The sequence below is a fragment of the Rutilus rutilus genome (assembly GCF_951802725.1).
Source record: "Rutilus rutilus genome assembly, chromosome: 11".
NCBI lineage: Eukaryota > Metazoa > Chordata > Actinopteri > Cypriniformes > Leuciscidae > Rutilus > Rutilus rutilus.
Window position 1 is genome coordinate 31,827,314 of NC_140216.1, and position 15,884 is coordinate 31,843,197.

Below are 15,884 nucleotides of genomic sequence, written 5' to 3' on the forward strand. Positions count from 1 at the left end.
AATAAACATAGGGGATAGAGATGGGCATAGAAATGTTACTGAAGTGCTTATATCCAGTAAAAGATGAAAGGGATTGTTTACCCAAAATTGAAATTTCTGTCATTGATTACTCACCTTAATATCGTTCCAAACCCGTAAGACTTTAGTTCATCTCCGGAACACAAATGAAGATCTTTTTAATGAAATCTGAGAGATCTCCATCCCTCCATTGACAGACTACGAAACTACCACTTTCAAGCCACAGAAAGGTAAAGACATCCTTAAAGTAATCCATGTGACTAGTGGTTTAACCTCAATTTTATGAAGTGACGCAAGTGCTTTGTTTGTGCAAAAAAAACATATAGTTGCTGTCAATGGAGGGACAGAAAGTGCTCGGATTTCATAAAAAAGATCTTCATTTGTGTTCCAAAGATGAACTAAGGTCTTACGGGTTTGGAACGACATGAGTGTGAGTAGTTAATGACAGAATTTTGGGTGAACTAACCCTTTAAGAACTTTCTCTGTGTAATGCCAATTGCCAGGTGAGGGCAGCAGTTCATCAACTATTAAAATCTGCCATCATAATTACAAGAAAAGTACTTGAAGATACGTTTTCCTATTAGTCATGTGATTAAAATACTTGTCCATTTTGTACTTTATTTCTTATTTGAAAAGGAATATCATGTATAAAGGATGTTTTCAAATAGCCTATTGAAAAGATGGCAAATCAGCACTGTGTGTAAAGGTGCCTCCAATATCATATTTCAATAAAGTTCCTATTTGTGCAAGCACTTATATCAAGTTCACAGCAAAAATGGCATATATATATTCAACAAAAGGCTGCTTAATGCTGCATCTGTAAGAACACCTTTAGTCAATTTGTTTTTATGATGAAAATTTCTATTGGCATTCAGAAGCTCGAAATAAACAAATATAGACCTTTTCACTTTGACAGACCTTTCACTTTAAAAGTGTGTATTCACTGCCATACATTCCTTTGCATCAGCTTGTGTCAGTCAGCAGGTTTGTAAATTGCTTTTTGATTTATGTTCTTATCATCTTACACTCTTTTCCCAGTACATTACCAAAATCTTCCTCATATCTAACATTCAATACATACACATTTTTTTTCATTTTCAGTAAGTGTAAGCCAGTCTAACCAGTTTACCCCCAAACCCCACACCTATGACAGGAACTGAGCTCACGTAATAAAAACCGAAAGCCACTTTGCTGCGTGCTTAGTATATATATATGTGTGTGTCATTTATTAGACCGAGACTAGAGACCATCATTTTGTCTTTTGAATCTCAAGGAAGATGAAGCTCTCATAATACACTGAATCTACTTGTGAGTATTATAGTATATTCTTAATTTCAGTTATTGTAGACCATGTTTTTTAACAGTTAAAGCTGCAGTCCGTAACCTTTTTGGGTTAAAATTATCCAAAATAAATTTTTGAGCAAGTAGTGCTTGCTTTAGCTCGATTCAAAACGATAAGCTTGTAATAATGTATTTAATTCCAGTGGTACTGGTGGATTTCTGCGGGAAATTCAAGCATGTCTTTGCGTCATTACGTCACATCTGTACACATAAAGACGGCGTCTCGGCTAGAAGGCTATGTTGCGTGTGAGGATGTTGGAGGTGGAGATTTATAGCCTTTTCTCACAGCACTTGATATAATTAAACTTATCAATTTGATGGCAGATCAAGAAAGGTTCAAATGACAATCACCGGTGACAACTGGAGATTCACCCGTTGTAAAATGCAAAAGACTTCGGAGTGGCTACAGAAAAAAAGAGACTGCATCCGGGCCCATGCGAAAACAAGAATAAATATCGGAAGGGCATTAAATGTAGTCATGCAATGCTGATGTTGTTAACACTAAAAATTTGAGAACAAAGTATAAGTTGCACGGTTTGACATGATATGATAAGCTATCGTTAGATTTAATCAGCGCGATTTACTGCAATGCTTTGTTTCCCTTAGTTGGTCAGAATAAAAGTGGATGTAACTTTCTTGTTAAAAATCGGGTTAAAAATACTTATGTTGGTCATACTTCCAAAAAGTAGAATCTGTGATTGTGAATGACAGTATCCACACCGGCGCGGTGACTGACAGCCGCACATTCTCCTCAAAACATTGGATTCATCCGCGCTGTGCCGTGCCGAGGCACAACCCACGTAAAGTTGATCATTCCGCGAATAACTGCAATTGCAGATTTTGAACAGAGATGGCAATAAAGAGGACTGCAGCTTTAAGTAAAATGTATTTTAAATTCAGCCATGTCCTTTATTTTTCAAATATTTCATAATCCAAATGCATAAATATTATTACATATTAAATAAGAATTACTTATGTACTTATGTACATCGTACATAAACAATTAATTTTAAAATTTATATTTTTTAAATATATATTAAATCTTGAAAGATTGAATTAGTATATCTCTTTAGATGATGTTCATTGAGAATATATGTCTTACAATCAACATTATTGTAAAAATATTACCTCAAAGAAAACTGCCAGGCTTTGAAGCAAGAGATGGAGGACCGGGATGAAAGCAGTGGCATTCAAAGGTAAACTAGAATCAAATACTGGAGAGAAGCTTATTTTATATATTCATATTTTGAATGGACATTTTTGGTATGCGTTTGTTTTGTGTATACTAGGAATGCAGGAACATATATGGATAAAGAAGAAGAAGAAGAAGAAGAAGAAGAAGAAGAAGAAGAAGAAGAAGAAGAAGAAGAAGTAGTAGTAGAAGAAGAAGAAGAAGAAGTAGTAGGAGAAGAAGAAGAAGAAGAAGTAGGAGGAGAAGAAGAAGAAGAAGAAGAAGTAGGAGGAGAAGAAGAAGAAGAAGAAGAAGAAGTAGGAGGAGAAGAAGAAGAAGAAGTAGGAGGAGAAGAAGAAGAAGAAGTAGGAGGAGAAGAAGAAGAAGAAGAAGTAGGAGAAGAAGAAGAAACTGAAGGTATAGAAGTAAATTAATTTTTATCATTTACATGTATTCATAGGATAATGTCTTATGAATACATGTAATAATTTAATTATGTAAATAATGTCATTTCTCAGATTACGGGTAAACTATAAGTCATGTGTGGGATGATTTTCATAAAAACTGTAAACACTGTAGCTCTATTAAACCTTGATTTGCGCATCAAAAAAAGGCCAAAGCAGCAACACTGGCTCAACCAGTTGCGTGAGTTTGTGGCAGGACCATCTGTTTGTATATAAAGGATGGCGTTCAGAACACCCATTTAAAACCAAAATAACCTGATATTATATTTTCAGTTCTGTTTGGTGTCAGCGGCAGATAAATGATACACTTCATCTTCAACAAAAGCATTGATCCTTAAATTATTTTCCAAATATTCCCTCTCCCTCAGGTCACATTAGATTCACTGATGTAGGCCCGCACTCAGTGCGCTTCGAGTGGGGAGATCCAGATGTGGCTGCGAATGGACAACAAAAATTCCAGATCGAATGGAAGAATGAAGAAAAAGATTATACTAAAACGACATATGAAAACCGTTTTGAGATAAAACAGCTTTCGCCTGGCACAAGTTATAACATCACAGTAGTGGCGGTTGAGGAGAAGAAGAGTTTCTCTGCATCTGTGCGTACAGGTAAACTATAGCAAGCTGCTTACATTTGTCATGTAAATTATATTATGATGAAGTAGGCCTATTTTTAAATTATAAAAGCTACATTTTGTTACTAATTATAAGTTAATTATAATGGGGGGGGGGAGGGGGGGAGGGGGGAGAGGGGAGAGGGGAGAGGGGAGAGAGGGGCGTTGGGTGCTCGAGCACCTGCCCCTTTGCCCCTTGGTGCCCAAAGTGCCCTTTTGTCAAGGCAAAATTTCCTCTCCTTTTTTTGTAATTAAAGGCCCTTTTGTGGATGCCTGCCCAACCTAACTATTAGTAAAATTAATAAATAATAATTTAGCCGTAAATGAAATGATCCACATGATGACCTTTTCACCTGACGAACTCATCCGGAACGATTCCTCACGCTGCACGCACATTCTTTAATTTCGCGCGGCTACGCGCAGTACCAGAAGATATCTTAAAATCTGCGGCTGCTGGTAAGTGGCGTTTCATTTTCAGCGAAGTGATTTTGATGTTTGTTTACTTATTATTATTATTATTTTACAAGGACGACGTGAAGAGAGCATGCAGAGATGTTGTTTATATTGCAGTGTGTAGGCTGTAGAAGTAACTGTTTTCCTGAATGCCATCAAGATTAAAACCGTGACTGATTTCATAACAGGTCAATAAACAAATAGTTAAAATTAAGTCACTTACATTTTAGACGCAATGACTGTTTTTGTTCTGTTTCAGCAGCGAAAATAGTTCCAAACAAATATCACCGCAGAACCATCGCGCATCTCACAGCAACACTTGTTGCATTACTGAACGATTCAGCATTTTGAACGAATCGGTTGAGTCAAAGATTCAATTACCCATTCACAAACTGCCTCATTCTGAATAAATCAGCCGATTGAACGAATCGTTTGAATGAATGACTCAATGACTCGCTCATTAAAACGGTCGCCTGCCGCCTCCTACTGGCGGTTTAGTTTCATAAAGTATCATCTTTTCAACATTCCTTATTTTTGTATATTCAAAAATATTTAAAATAATCTAATTTAATACAGTTATAATTTTTCAATGTAAATTATTTAATGTGATTGGTAACTATAATATAAAGTTACCAATCACATTAAATAATTTACATTGAAAAATTATAACTGTATTAAATTAGATATATAATATATTGATCAAATTTAAGAATTTGAAATGAAAGTTGGAGCATACATTTAATAAAATTAGGGGAAAGATGCCCTTTATAAAAGATACAAAAAATTAGAGATTTCAAACAGTGATGTAATGAAACATTGACAATTTAAGTTTGAAGGGAGAAAAGCCTCTGTTTAGGCTATTAAGGAAATGTAATTTTGCCAAAAGAAGAACTTTTATTGTATATAAATGTTCATTTTAAATCAGCCTACTTCAGTGTGATATGTTACCATACTATCATGCTTAACACTAAGAATTTGAATAATTGTAATGTGATGATCAGATGCAGATATCTAAATCAAAGAATATGGGCGGCTTGCGGGTGGATTATTTATTTTTAACAGTGGATTCGGGCAGATTTGGGTGACTCAAAGTGCACCAGATTAATGAATTTATCTTTAAAATGTACAAAATTTTTCTTACGGGGGGGCATGCCCCCGGACCCCCCTAGAGGTACCAAGCTCCACCCACAAAAATGATGTGGGAATCACATTAGGCTATATGATGATCTACAAAAAAATACACATTTTATTATCTTATTATTAAAATACATTATTAGGATTTTACCACCTCCGCCTCATTTTAAGCCAGGAAAAACACAGCCCCATTTAAAGCCTTGTTCCATGTGCCCCCCTTTTATACTTTGAGCACCTGCCCCTCCAGAGGTCTCTGCACGGCCCTGTGTCTAATCCTGGCTTAATCTAAGTCCTGTCTGTGAAACCAGCTAGGCCTAGATGTGTATTTGAAGCACATTCAATAGTCTTTGGGAAAGGATTATAACATATATATATTATTATGGTTCACTGATCTCATGAAATCAAGACTGAAATTACCCATTGTCAATCTGGAAAATGTCTTAAAGTCAGCATGAAACAGACGTTGTGATAGTCTTTTCTTCCATATTGTGAAGTGGCTTCTTGAACAAGAAAAACTGTAGTTGGGCCTTGATTTTGTCCATCGGCACTGATTGGGTCATTGGATGGTTGTGGTTTGCCATTGCTGTGATCACGTGCGAGAAGAGAAGTTGTTGCGCGAAGAAATTACATTGATTAATGTCACTATGAAATCAAAATGGGCAGTATTTATTATAATGATTTATCCATTCACATGGTTATTTTTTAAAATGCATGTGTTCTCATAATCCTTAATCAAAATACATAGCAAAGGCAGGACAATGTCACTTGCATGAGATTGAGGTCTCTGCAGAACAAAAGTGGGTGTTACTAAATTTGCCTTCATACTGGTGGGTGTTTGCAATGAAAATGATGCCCCACTTGACCCCATCCCTAAACACATCCTTCTCACTCATAAATCTCTCACAATATCATGCTTTACTAACTCTGTTAAAAAAACCAGATGAAAATGTTTATTTCTCCTTACACTATAATTTATAACTCATTACACTTTAATTTCATTAGTAGCAGTAGCGATCTTATCCATGGTGACTACTTAAATTTGAAAACACTCCTCATTGATATATTATACTCCATTTAAGCAACATCAGAAAAGCAAAAGTGCCGTTGTTCTGAAAAATGCGTGAAATTATTAAAAGATTGATTATTGATTATTAATGCTCAGTTGCTCACCAAAGGAGCTTTAATGAATCAGTGTCTCTGAATAAATCAGTTGAGTGAATGATTAATTGACTCACTCATAAAGATTTGACGCCACCTACTGACGTAACAATGTAACTTACACAAAAAGTCTCAAAGGTGGGTGGCATTATTTATTCTTTGTTTACTCATGTGTTGTTGTTGTTTTCCCCAAAGCAATACCAGCACCTGAGAATTTTGAATATGTGTCAGAGGATGCAACAACTGTAAAACTAAATTGGACGCCACCACAAAAAATGGATCCCAGTCTCTACAAATTTCAAGTGATTATGTATAAAAATGAAGAGAAAACAGAATCAGTGACTCTGAAATCAAATGAAAATACAAATTTAATGGAAGATCTTCTTCCTGCTACTGAATACAAAGCTACAATAAACACAATACTGAACAATGGCAAACAGAGTGAACCAGCCGTTTTAATCATCCACACAAGTAAGTGACTGCTTTAGGAGCCTGCTCATTTACAGCCAATGCATTTTCATAATATTTAGCCAATGTGCAAATGGAATTGCTATGCACAAAATGATGTTTTATAATCCCGTACAGAGCCACTCCCACCTGAAAACATACAGATCAAAAATGATGCAACTTCAGTTTTTCTGAAATGGATTGATCCGATCATTGATGACAAGATCCCTCACAGATTCAGGGTGATATGGAGAAGCGAAGCCAATGCAATGGAATCTTTTACAGATGAGGCAGAGGTTCATGTATTGAGTTTAAAACCAGGAACTGAATATTCCTTCTCTGTCTGCACTGTAGTTGAGTTAAATGGCACAAAAATTGAGAGTGCTCCGGTTACAATCACACATCGCACAAGTGAGTTACTGTTTTGTCCTAATCAAATAATAAGACCAATATGACCCTGCTGAAAGGACCAGCATGAACATCCATAATGATCTAGGTTGCTTTAGGTTAGTGCTGGTTTGGTGCTAGCTCAAAAAGTATAGCATGATGCTAATTACTGTACATCAAGGTCATGTGTTGAATCCCCAAGAAATACATGAACTGATCAGATTAATATCCTGAATGCAGTTCAAATTGTTCAAAGGAGTGTGAATGCAAAAGGAAAGCTAGTTATGAAGCTTATTTGTGGCACCAGCATCCAAAATATACAGTATTTGCTGGTCTTTTCAGCAGAGAATGAAGCATAATTCACACAATCATTACTTACAATGATTTGAAACAGATATATGAACTGAATATTCTTGCATTTCAGACATAAATATGGAATCTGTTTTAAGAGAACTGGGACTAGAAAACCACTTGAAGAATAAACTGACTTTACAGTCTGTGTTGGAATTGAGGAAACCGTCTGATGAGGTCCAAATTGCACATAGTCTTAGATCTTTGCCATGGCTTTTCATCAGAAAGCTCATGATGGTCAATTCATCAGCCAGAATTATAAAATGTGCTTCAAATTGTAACTCTGATATTGTAACTAATCCTGGTAACTCTGGTGTCAATGAAGATCAGAAAGGAATCAATCCACTAGATTTGATCACAGCTCTGTTCCACTGTGCTGATCCTTTCCTCCAGCAAGAAATGGCTCTAAAAATGTCAATGTGTCAGTTCTCTGTGCCTTTGCTGCTGCCAAACTGTGACACAAAGGAGTGTACCTTGATGCTTTGGGCCTTGAGGGACATAACAAAGCAGTTTAGATCTTATTCGTTGGAAGAGAACAGTTTGAAGGAAAACAGCATCGTACTAACTCATTTGCCGCTGATCTCTTTCGTCAGACTTGGAAAAAGCAGTGTGTCCAAATCTGAGTTATTGAACAAACTCCTCAGCAACAATCAGCATCATCATGACACTTTTTTCCACAAGGAACTGGAAAATGGGAACATTCCAAGAAAGATCTCCAATGGGCTTGTTGAAATGAGCTGGTATCTCCCTGGGAGAAAGAAAACTGTTGACAAATTCAAAGAGCCAGTAGCCGTAGCAAATCTCCGTGGGGATATTTCTGCCTTTAAGGCCCAATTCGACTTCTTGAGCCAAACATCCTCTGCAGTTTTTCTGTTCTGTGATGATTTGGACTCAAATCAGACATTTCTGGACTCCCTGCAAATTAGTACAAAATTGGTTCTGGTTTGCACCACAGACAGTTCAACTTCAGGAGACAATTTGACAACAAAGTTCAAACCATACTCCAAAATCCCTAGGGATAGAAGCATGAATGATTTTAAGTTTGTTGATACTCTACAGAAGGCTGTTGTTGATATACTTGCAGATTCTACTAAAATGAGTATTGAAAAGATGGCAGAGATGGCACCAGATCTAGGGATTATTGTCGATGAAAACAATACCATTTGTCAAAATGCAAAGAAACGGGCAGACCTGATCACACAAGACATCACAAATATACCAGAATTCAAAATGAAGGAACTGTCATTGCAAGACAAACTATGGAAGGAGTTATCCAAACTGGAGAAAGAGATGTGTCGACTCAAGGCAAATAATCAAAATATTGAGCACTATAAAAGTGAACTTAAAAGTCAAATCCAGAAACTACGAATGCAACAAGGAAGCAACGACATGAGAGAAACAATGTATCAATTCATCTCTGGCCTGAGCTGCTCCCCATATGAGCAGTTATATTTTCTCAAATGGATGAAAATAAATTTAGATCATCTAGCAAGAAAGCACCAGTTAAGGCTTGATGAGCAGTATAAGGAAGCATGTAATAATCCCAAAGAAGATAAAGAACATCTCAGAGATCTAGAAAAAGAGATGGCCAGTAGCTCTTTAGGAGTTCAACACTTCATGAGAGAGTTGAGTCAACTCTATGAATCAACACACTCCCAAAAAAACAAGATGTACCCTGCCCTGAAGAAGTTGCCAGAAATATGTGCTCAGTTGATGCTGACTGGGTTCCCTGTAGAACTTATTGACGGAGACGCATCAAACATTCCACTGACGTGGATTAGAGATGTGCTTACGGCACTTAACAAACTGACAACACCTCACAACAGGATACGAGTTGTAACAGTTTTAGGAGTCCAAAGCACTGGTAAGTCTACTCTCCTCAACACAATGTTTGGAATTCAGTTTGCTGTTAGCAGTGGAAGATGCACAAGAGGCGCCTTCATGCTTCTAATAGGCATATCTGAGGAATTCCGATCAGAGCTCCAATGTGACTATATCCTTGTGATTGACACCGAGGGATTAAAATCTCCGGAGTTGGCAAAACTAGCAAATAGTTACGAGCACGATAACGAACTTGCAACTGTGGTTGTTGGGCTTAGCGATGTTACTATTGTCAACATTGCCATGGAAAATGCCACAGAAATGAAAGACACTTTGCAAATTGTTGTCCATGCCTTTCTCCGCATGAAAGAAGTGGGGAAAAGGCCCTGTTGTCATTTTGTGCATCAAAACACTGCAGATGTCGCTGTGTATGAAAAGACCTTGAGAGAGAGAAAGATTCTTTTGAAACAGCTAGATGAAATGACAGAAGCGGCTGCCAGAATGGAGAAACTTGGCAACAACAAGAAATTTACAGACATTCTAGATTATAACATTGATGGAAACAACTGGTACATCCCTGGATTGTGGCTTGGAGTTCCACCAATGGCACCTGTTAGTACTAGTTACAGTGAGGAGGTGAGCAAGTTGAAGGATGGGATACTTAACATTTTTAAGGTGACAAAAGTCCCAGCACAAAATTTGATGGAATTTGAAGAATGGATACGAAGTCTCTGGAAGGCTGTCCAGTTTGAAAACTTTATTTTCAGTTTTCGAAACAGTCTTGTCGCTGAAGCCTACTCCAAACTTTGTGTTGAGTTTAACATTTGGGAATGGGCCTTCAAGAAGAAGATGATTGGCTGGTACACAAAATCTGAAACCAAAATCACTAACATGAGTGTAATGTCAGTGCGGACAAGAAATGCATTTAACGTTGACAGAGTAGTGGCTGATTTAAAAGATGAAGCTAGTAAAGAGCTTGACAAAGAGGAGAAAAGCCTTTCAGGTAAAATTGAGCAATACTTTGAAAGCGAGGATGAAAATGTTCACCTTGTCGAAAATTACAAGGAGGACTTTTTAAATAGTGCAAAAGGCCTTCGAAGGGAGACTGAGACAGATCTGCGAAACAAACTGGAGAATGTTGTATTGATACAGAAGGGAATTGAAAAGGTGGAGGCTATAAGACAAAATCAAAGGGATACCATGAAAGAAAAAGTGCTCAACTTGATCAGTGCCTGCAGGAATACAAAACACAACCTCTCTGATATTGAACTAAATGAGGAATTTAAAAAAATGTGGGATGACATTGTGAAGCAGTTTTCCCTTACAGCACTACCAAGATGTGATTTGGGGAAGGAAACATACAGATTCCTTCACAGTAACATGGAAACAAAAGGTGGAGCCGTACGTGAGATGCTGTTAAATGTCACCAGTCTAGATCAGTGTGGCACTGGACCTTTTTATGCAATGACTGTAAAAACCAATATATTTAAAAAACTCAAGAATTCCCTCATACCTACGCAGAGGAATAAAAAACACAAATTCATACAAATGTCATGCGACAGAATAATAAATGAGAGCAAAGTATTTATTTCGTCTAAAACAAGTGCAAAATTAGACTATAGTGCTGACATACAAGACCTGTTGTGCTTCATTGACAAGAAATTGGAAGACTGCAAGGATATAGAGATCAGCCCTGAAATTGAAGCATCTCTCAAGATCCACATTTGCGGGATTGCAGCAAAAGCTTTCCAGAAAATGCATGACGACTACATACAGAGAACTGACCCTTTGACATCTCTTGAAAGGTGCAAAGAGCAATGGTTAGCTGACTTTAAAGACCTCTACTACCAGCGAGACCAGTGTCAGAACAAGGCCGAGATGTGTGCCCAGCAATGCTTCGCCCCTGCCGTGATGGACTACATCCAGAAACGTCTCGGACCTGACATTGTGGATGAAATGTTGACAGGTGAAAGAGGCGTTGCTTTCAGCACACGAACATTTTTCCAGTGTTCACTTTTAAAACAGCTGCTTCAGGATAATGATTTCAAAAATATTTTGGAGTATGTGCTAAACTATGAGAAGTTTGTAACCGAGTGGATTTCAGAGAAGATTATTGAACATTTTTCAAAGGAAGACGCTTTTCTCAAGTTAGAGATGAAACATTTAAACGCAATTGTCAGCCAACTCAAAACAGCAATTGAAAGTGCAAAGAGCATGACAAACAACAGCTGCAATTTCGTGACCAATGTCTTCAAATGTCTTGATAAAGAGCTGGTCATACCAGTTGACACTCTCAGTGCTACTCTGGCTTTAAACAACTCGGACCCTGCTGAGTTTGCAGATTGCCTTAAATCTTCAATAGACAAAATGCATAACACTTTAGAAGATCAGCTACGTAGTGTAAAGGATGTAAGGGTCAAGCTAACCAGACTCTCAATGAACAGACCTCAAGAGGTGCTCTTCAGCAGAGTGTTTGGCTGTGGGAAAAAGTGTCCATTCTGCAGTGCACCTTGTGAAGCTGGAGGAAAAGAACATACTGAGCATTTTGCCTCAGTTCATCGGCCAGAGGGCATAGGTTACTACAGTTGGATTGAGACAAATAAATTAGTCCCTGACATATGCTCATCTCTTGTTGCTAGTGAAATGGCATTCCACTGTGAAGCCACAGGAAATGAGTGGCATCCATATAAGGAATACAGACAAATCTATCCAGACTGGAGGATACAGCCTGACACTAGTATTGAGGCCACTGACTTCTGGAAGTACATCTTTGCTAAGTACAACACAAAATTTGCTAAGAGATACAATTTAAAACCAGCAGACATACCTCGTGATTGGTATACCATCACTGTACATCAGGCAAATAAATGCTTGGATGATACATTCTTATTTTAATTCACAAATTAACTAAATTTTGAAGTAGCCTACTGAAATCACTGACCAGGCATAGAGTCTGTGAGCACTGATTGTGACCCTGGCTTATGGGGATTTAAAATATTGTACAGCAATTTTCCTTTTGCTTTCCTGAATGACAATCAGTGAAGAAATCTGCCTTGGAATCAGGAATAGGGCTGTCGATATTGTTTTGTGCATTGCCATCTTTTTAAGTATTTAACCACAATATTGGTTAACAAAGAAAAACATTTTTATTTTTATTTTATATTACTATCAATCAATGTTTGAATTAAACAAAATGAATGACCTTTTGTCTCATGGTTAACAGTTTGTCTTTGTACCATATCATGGTTTGGAGTAGCTGAAAGATTTCTCACTGCACTGTAAACACACTGACTCTTGAAAATCTCTGACACTGTGTAGTGTGTCAATGTAATGTTTGAAATGTTTTATGATTTTACATTTGCAATTATGTGTGTATTTAATGTAAAAAAAAACATATGAATGAATAATGATTGTTTTTTAAACATTTACTGAATATAATTATAGAAATATACTGTATAAATATAAAGCACTTATCCATATGCATGTACACACAGTTTACGATTTATTGAGTTGTACTAAAATTGCAGAGAGAGAGAGAGATCAGAGTAACAGGACAAAAGTTCAAGTTTTTTAAAACTTTTACTGTGTAGTGGAAGAATAAACTTTAAACAGGACAGTATATACATATTGTACAGTGTAATATGAAATTGTGTTTCAAATCAGGTCTTTAAGAGCAGAAAATCACTTGTTATCTGACAGGTAAATTCATACTGATAATATATGAATTTCTAAATATCCTTTATTATTCATACAAGTGCATAACATTAAAGATAATAGGGCGAACCCTTACATGTTGATGTGGTTTAACTGAGTAACTTACCCCCAACACACACAAACACACTTAAGAAATGACAAATTCTATGAAGAAAATATTTGTTCTCACTTAGTCCTTTCATTCTATTTGGTTTTCATATTAAGTAAATACAAGTTATTGGTCTGTCAAAATAACATGAATTTCACCTTGAAACATTTTATGCTTTCATTCAGGCCTTGAAAGTTTCTTATGCATTATAATCAAACCATGAATGTAATACTCTGTATATGAATATTGTCCACAGATCTCATGAACGTGGTCACAACACTGAGGGAAAGACACTAATCATTGACCAGGCTTGTTCCATCAGGCACAATACTGTTTACAGTAAATCACGTGCTTTGTCATAGTTCAATCGGAGTTAGTTCTTTGGTATTTGGCCCTTTCTGGAGAACATTTTATGCACTGGTCTGACCAGTTTGTGTTTATTTTGGGGGGGATCACATACTGTAGCACATCACGCAATAGGACATATTTGTAATACTATACTTGTATAAAATGTAGTTTGAAAGAAAGTGAAGCATTTCTGGGAAAGACAGCATTCACATTTGCCAGAAAACATAAGAAAAAGGCATTTTTATATTGTATCTGCTTTTCCAAATAGAAAAAAAAAAATCACATAAACGATGAATGGGTTCATACAAACTATACAGTTTATAAAACACTGCATCTTTTTAAAAGGTAGTGTATTCAGTAAAAAATAAACAGGGGATAGAGATGGGCATAGAAATGTTACTGAAGTGCTTATATCCAGTAAAAGATTAAAGGGATTGTTTACCCAAAATTGAAATTTCTGTCATTGATTACTCACCTTAATATCGTTCCAAACCCGTAAGACTTTAGTTAATCTCCGGAACACAAATGAAGATCTTTTTAATGAAATCTGAGAGATCTCCATCCCTCCATTGACAGACTACGAAACTACCACTTTCAAGGCACAGAACGGTAAAGACATCATTAAAGTAATCCATGTGACTAGCGGTTTAACCTCAGTTTTATGAACCTACGCAAGTGCTTTGTGCAAAAAATTAGTCATGTGATTAAAATACTTGTCCATTTTGTACTTTATATCTTTTGAAAAGGAATATCATGTATAAATGATGTTTTCAAATAGCCTATTGAAAAGATGGCAAATCAGCACTGTATGTAAAAGTGCCTCCAAGATCATATTTCAATAAAGTTTCTATTTGTGCAAGCACTTATATCAACTTTACAACAAAAATGGCATATATATTCAACAAAAAGCTGCTTAATGCTGCATCTGTAAAAACACCTTTAGTCAATTTGTCTTTATGATGACAATGTCTATTGGCATCCAGAAGCACAGCTTTAAGCTCAATAAGCTCGGATTAAACAAATATAGACCTTTGACAGACCTTTCACTTTAAAAGTGTGTACTCACTGCTAAACATTCATTTGCATCAGCTTGTGTCAGCAGGTTTGTAATCTTGATTTATGTTCATTTTACACTCTTTTCCCGGTACATTACCAAAATCTTCCTCATACCTAACATTCAAAAATACTACGAATTTTTTTACATTCAGTAAGTGTAAACCAGTCTAACCAGTGACAGGAACTGAGCTCAAGTAATAAAAACCGAAAGCAACCTTGCTCCTTAGTATACAGAGACTTAAAGACCATCATTTTGTCTTTTGAACCTCAAAGAAGATGCAGCTCTCATAATACACTGAATTCCCACCTGTGAGTATTCATTTGAATTATTGTAGACCATGCTTTTTAACAGTTAAGTAAAATGTATTTTAAATTCAGTCATGTTTCTCATTTATTTTGAAATATTTCATAATCAAAATGCATATTATTATACATTAAATAAGAATAACTTATGTACAGAAATCTTACATAAGTAGACAAACGATTAATTTTATAATGAATATTTTTTAATATTTTCCATATTATTAAAAGATTGAATGAGTATTATATCTTTATATGATGTTCATAGAGAGTATATGTCTTACAAATCAACATTATTTTAAAATATTTTCTCAAATTAAACTGCCAGGCTTTGAAGCAAGAGATGGAGGACCAGGATGAAAGCAGTGGCATTCAATAAACTGGAATCAAATACTGGAGAGAAGCTTATTTTATATATTTATATTTTGAATGGACATTTTTGGAACAAGTTTGTAATGCTGGAACATACATGGATAACGAAGTAGAAGAAGAACAAGAATAAGAAGAAATGGAAGGTAATTCATAATGTCATTCCTTAGATTAAGGGTAAACTATCCCTTACAGAACAAACATATATGGGAATATACTGCAAACTATAATGCGATTTAATACATTTACATATATGGGAAACTAGTGCTAATATTTTTCAATATACTGAAATATATGCACTGACCATGTATGGCTAAATATGATTACATATAAAATATTTATAAATGAATACAAAATAGCATTACATGTAAAATTCACAAAGTTTTATTTATTGTGTACAAACAGCACATACGTGTGTGTGTGTGTGTGTGTGTGTGTGTACACATATATATCACATACATACATATATATATATATATATATATATGTGTGAGTTTTTGGGGTTGCATTGTGTTGAAGAGTAGAGCCTGTGGTTCGGTTGACGATTGGCTGGATAACCTCAATACTACAATTGTTACTTTTTAAAAAGTCTTTCCTTGGCACAGAGATAGTCTCTTTGTTAAAAATATTTTAGTACATTCAGGTGTAGGC

General features: G+C 36.0%; 2 protein-coding genes across 2 annotated transcripts; both read left to right on the forward strand.

Moving 5' to 3' along the window:
- Positions 1-1,250: 1,250 nt before the first annotated feature.
- On the forward strand, positions 1,251-3,059 carry LOC311300128 (uncharacterized protein; the record flags this gene model as incomplete). The annotated part of the gene is made up of 4 exons (XM_084424262.1): positions 1,251-1,326; positions 2,495-2,555; positions 2,649-2,947; positions 3,049-3,059. Exons 2-4 carry the CDS (start codon positions 2,521-2,523, stop codon positions 3,057-3,059), a joined length of 345 nt encoding a protein of 114 aa, XP_084280388.1. The 5' UTR covers positions 1,251-1,326; positions 2,495-2,520.
- Positions 3,060-3,368: 309 nt separating this feature from the next.
- Positions 3,369-12,253, forward strand: LOC311300129 (interferon-induced very large GTPase 1-like; the record flags this gene model as incomplete). Its single annotated transcript, XM_084424263.1, has 4 exons — positions 3,369-3,602; positions 6,548-6,823; positions 6,938-7,210; positions 7,611-12,253. Exons 2-4 carry the CDS (start codon positions 6,628-6,630, stop codon positions 12,251-12,253), a joined length of 5,112 nt encoding a protein of 1,703 aa, XP_084280389.1. The 5' UTR covers positions 3,369-3,602; positions 6,548-6,627.
- Positions 12,254-15,884: the final 3,631 nt, after the last annotated feature.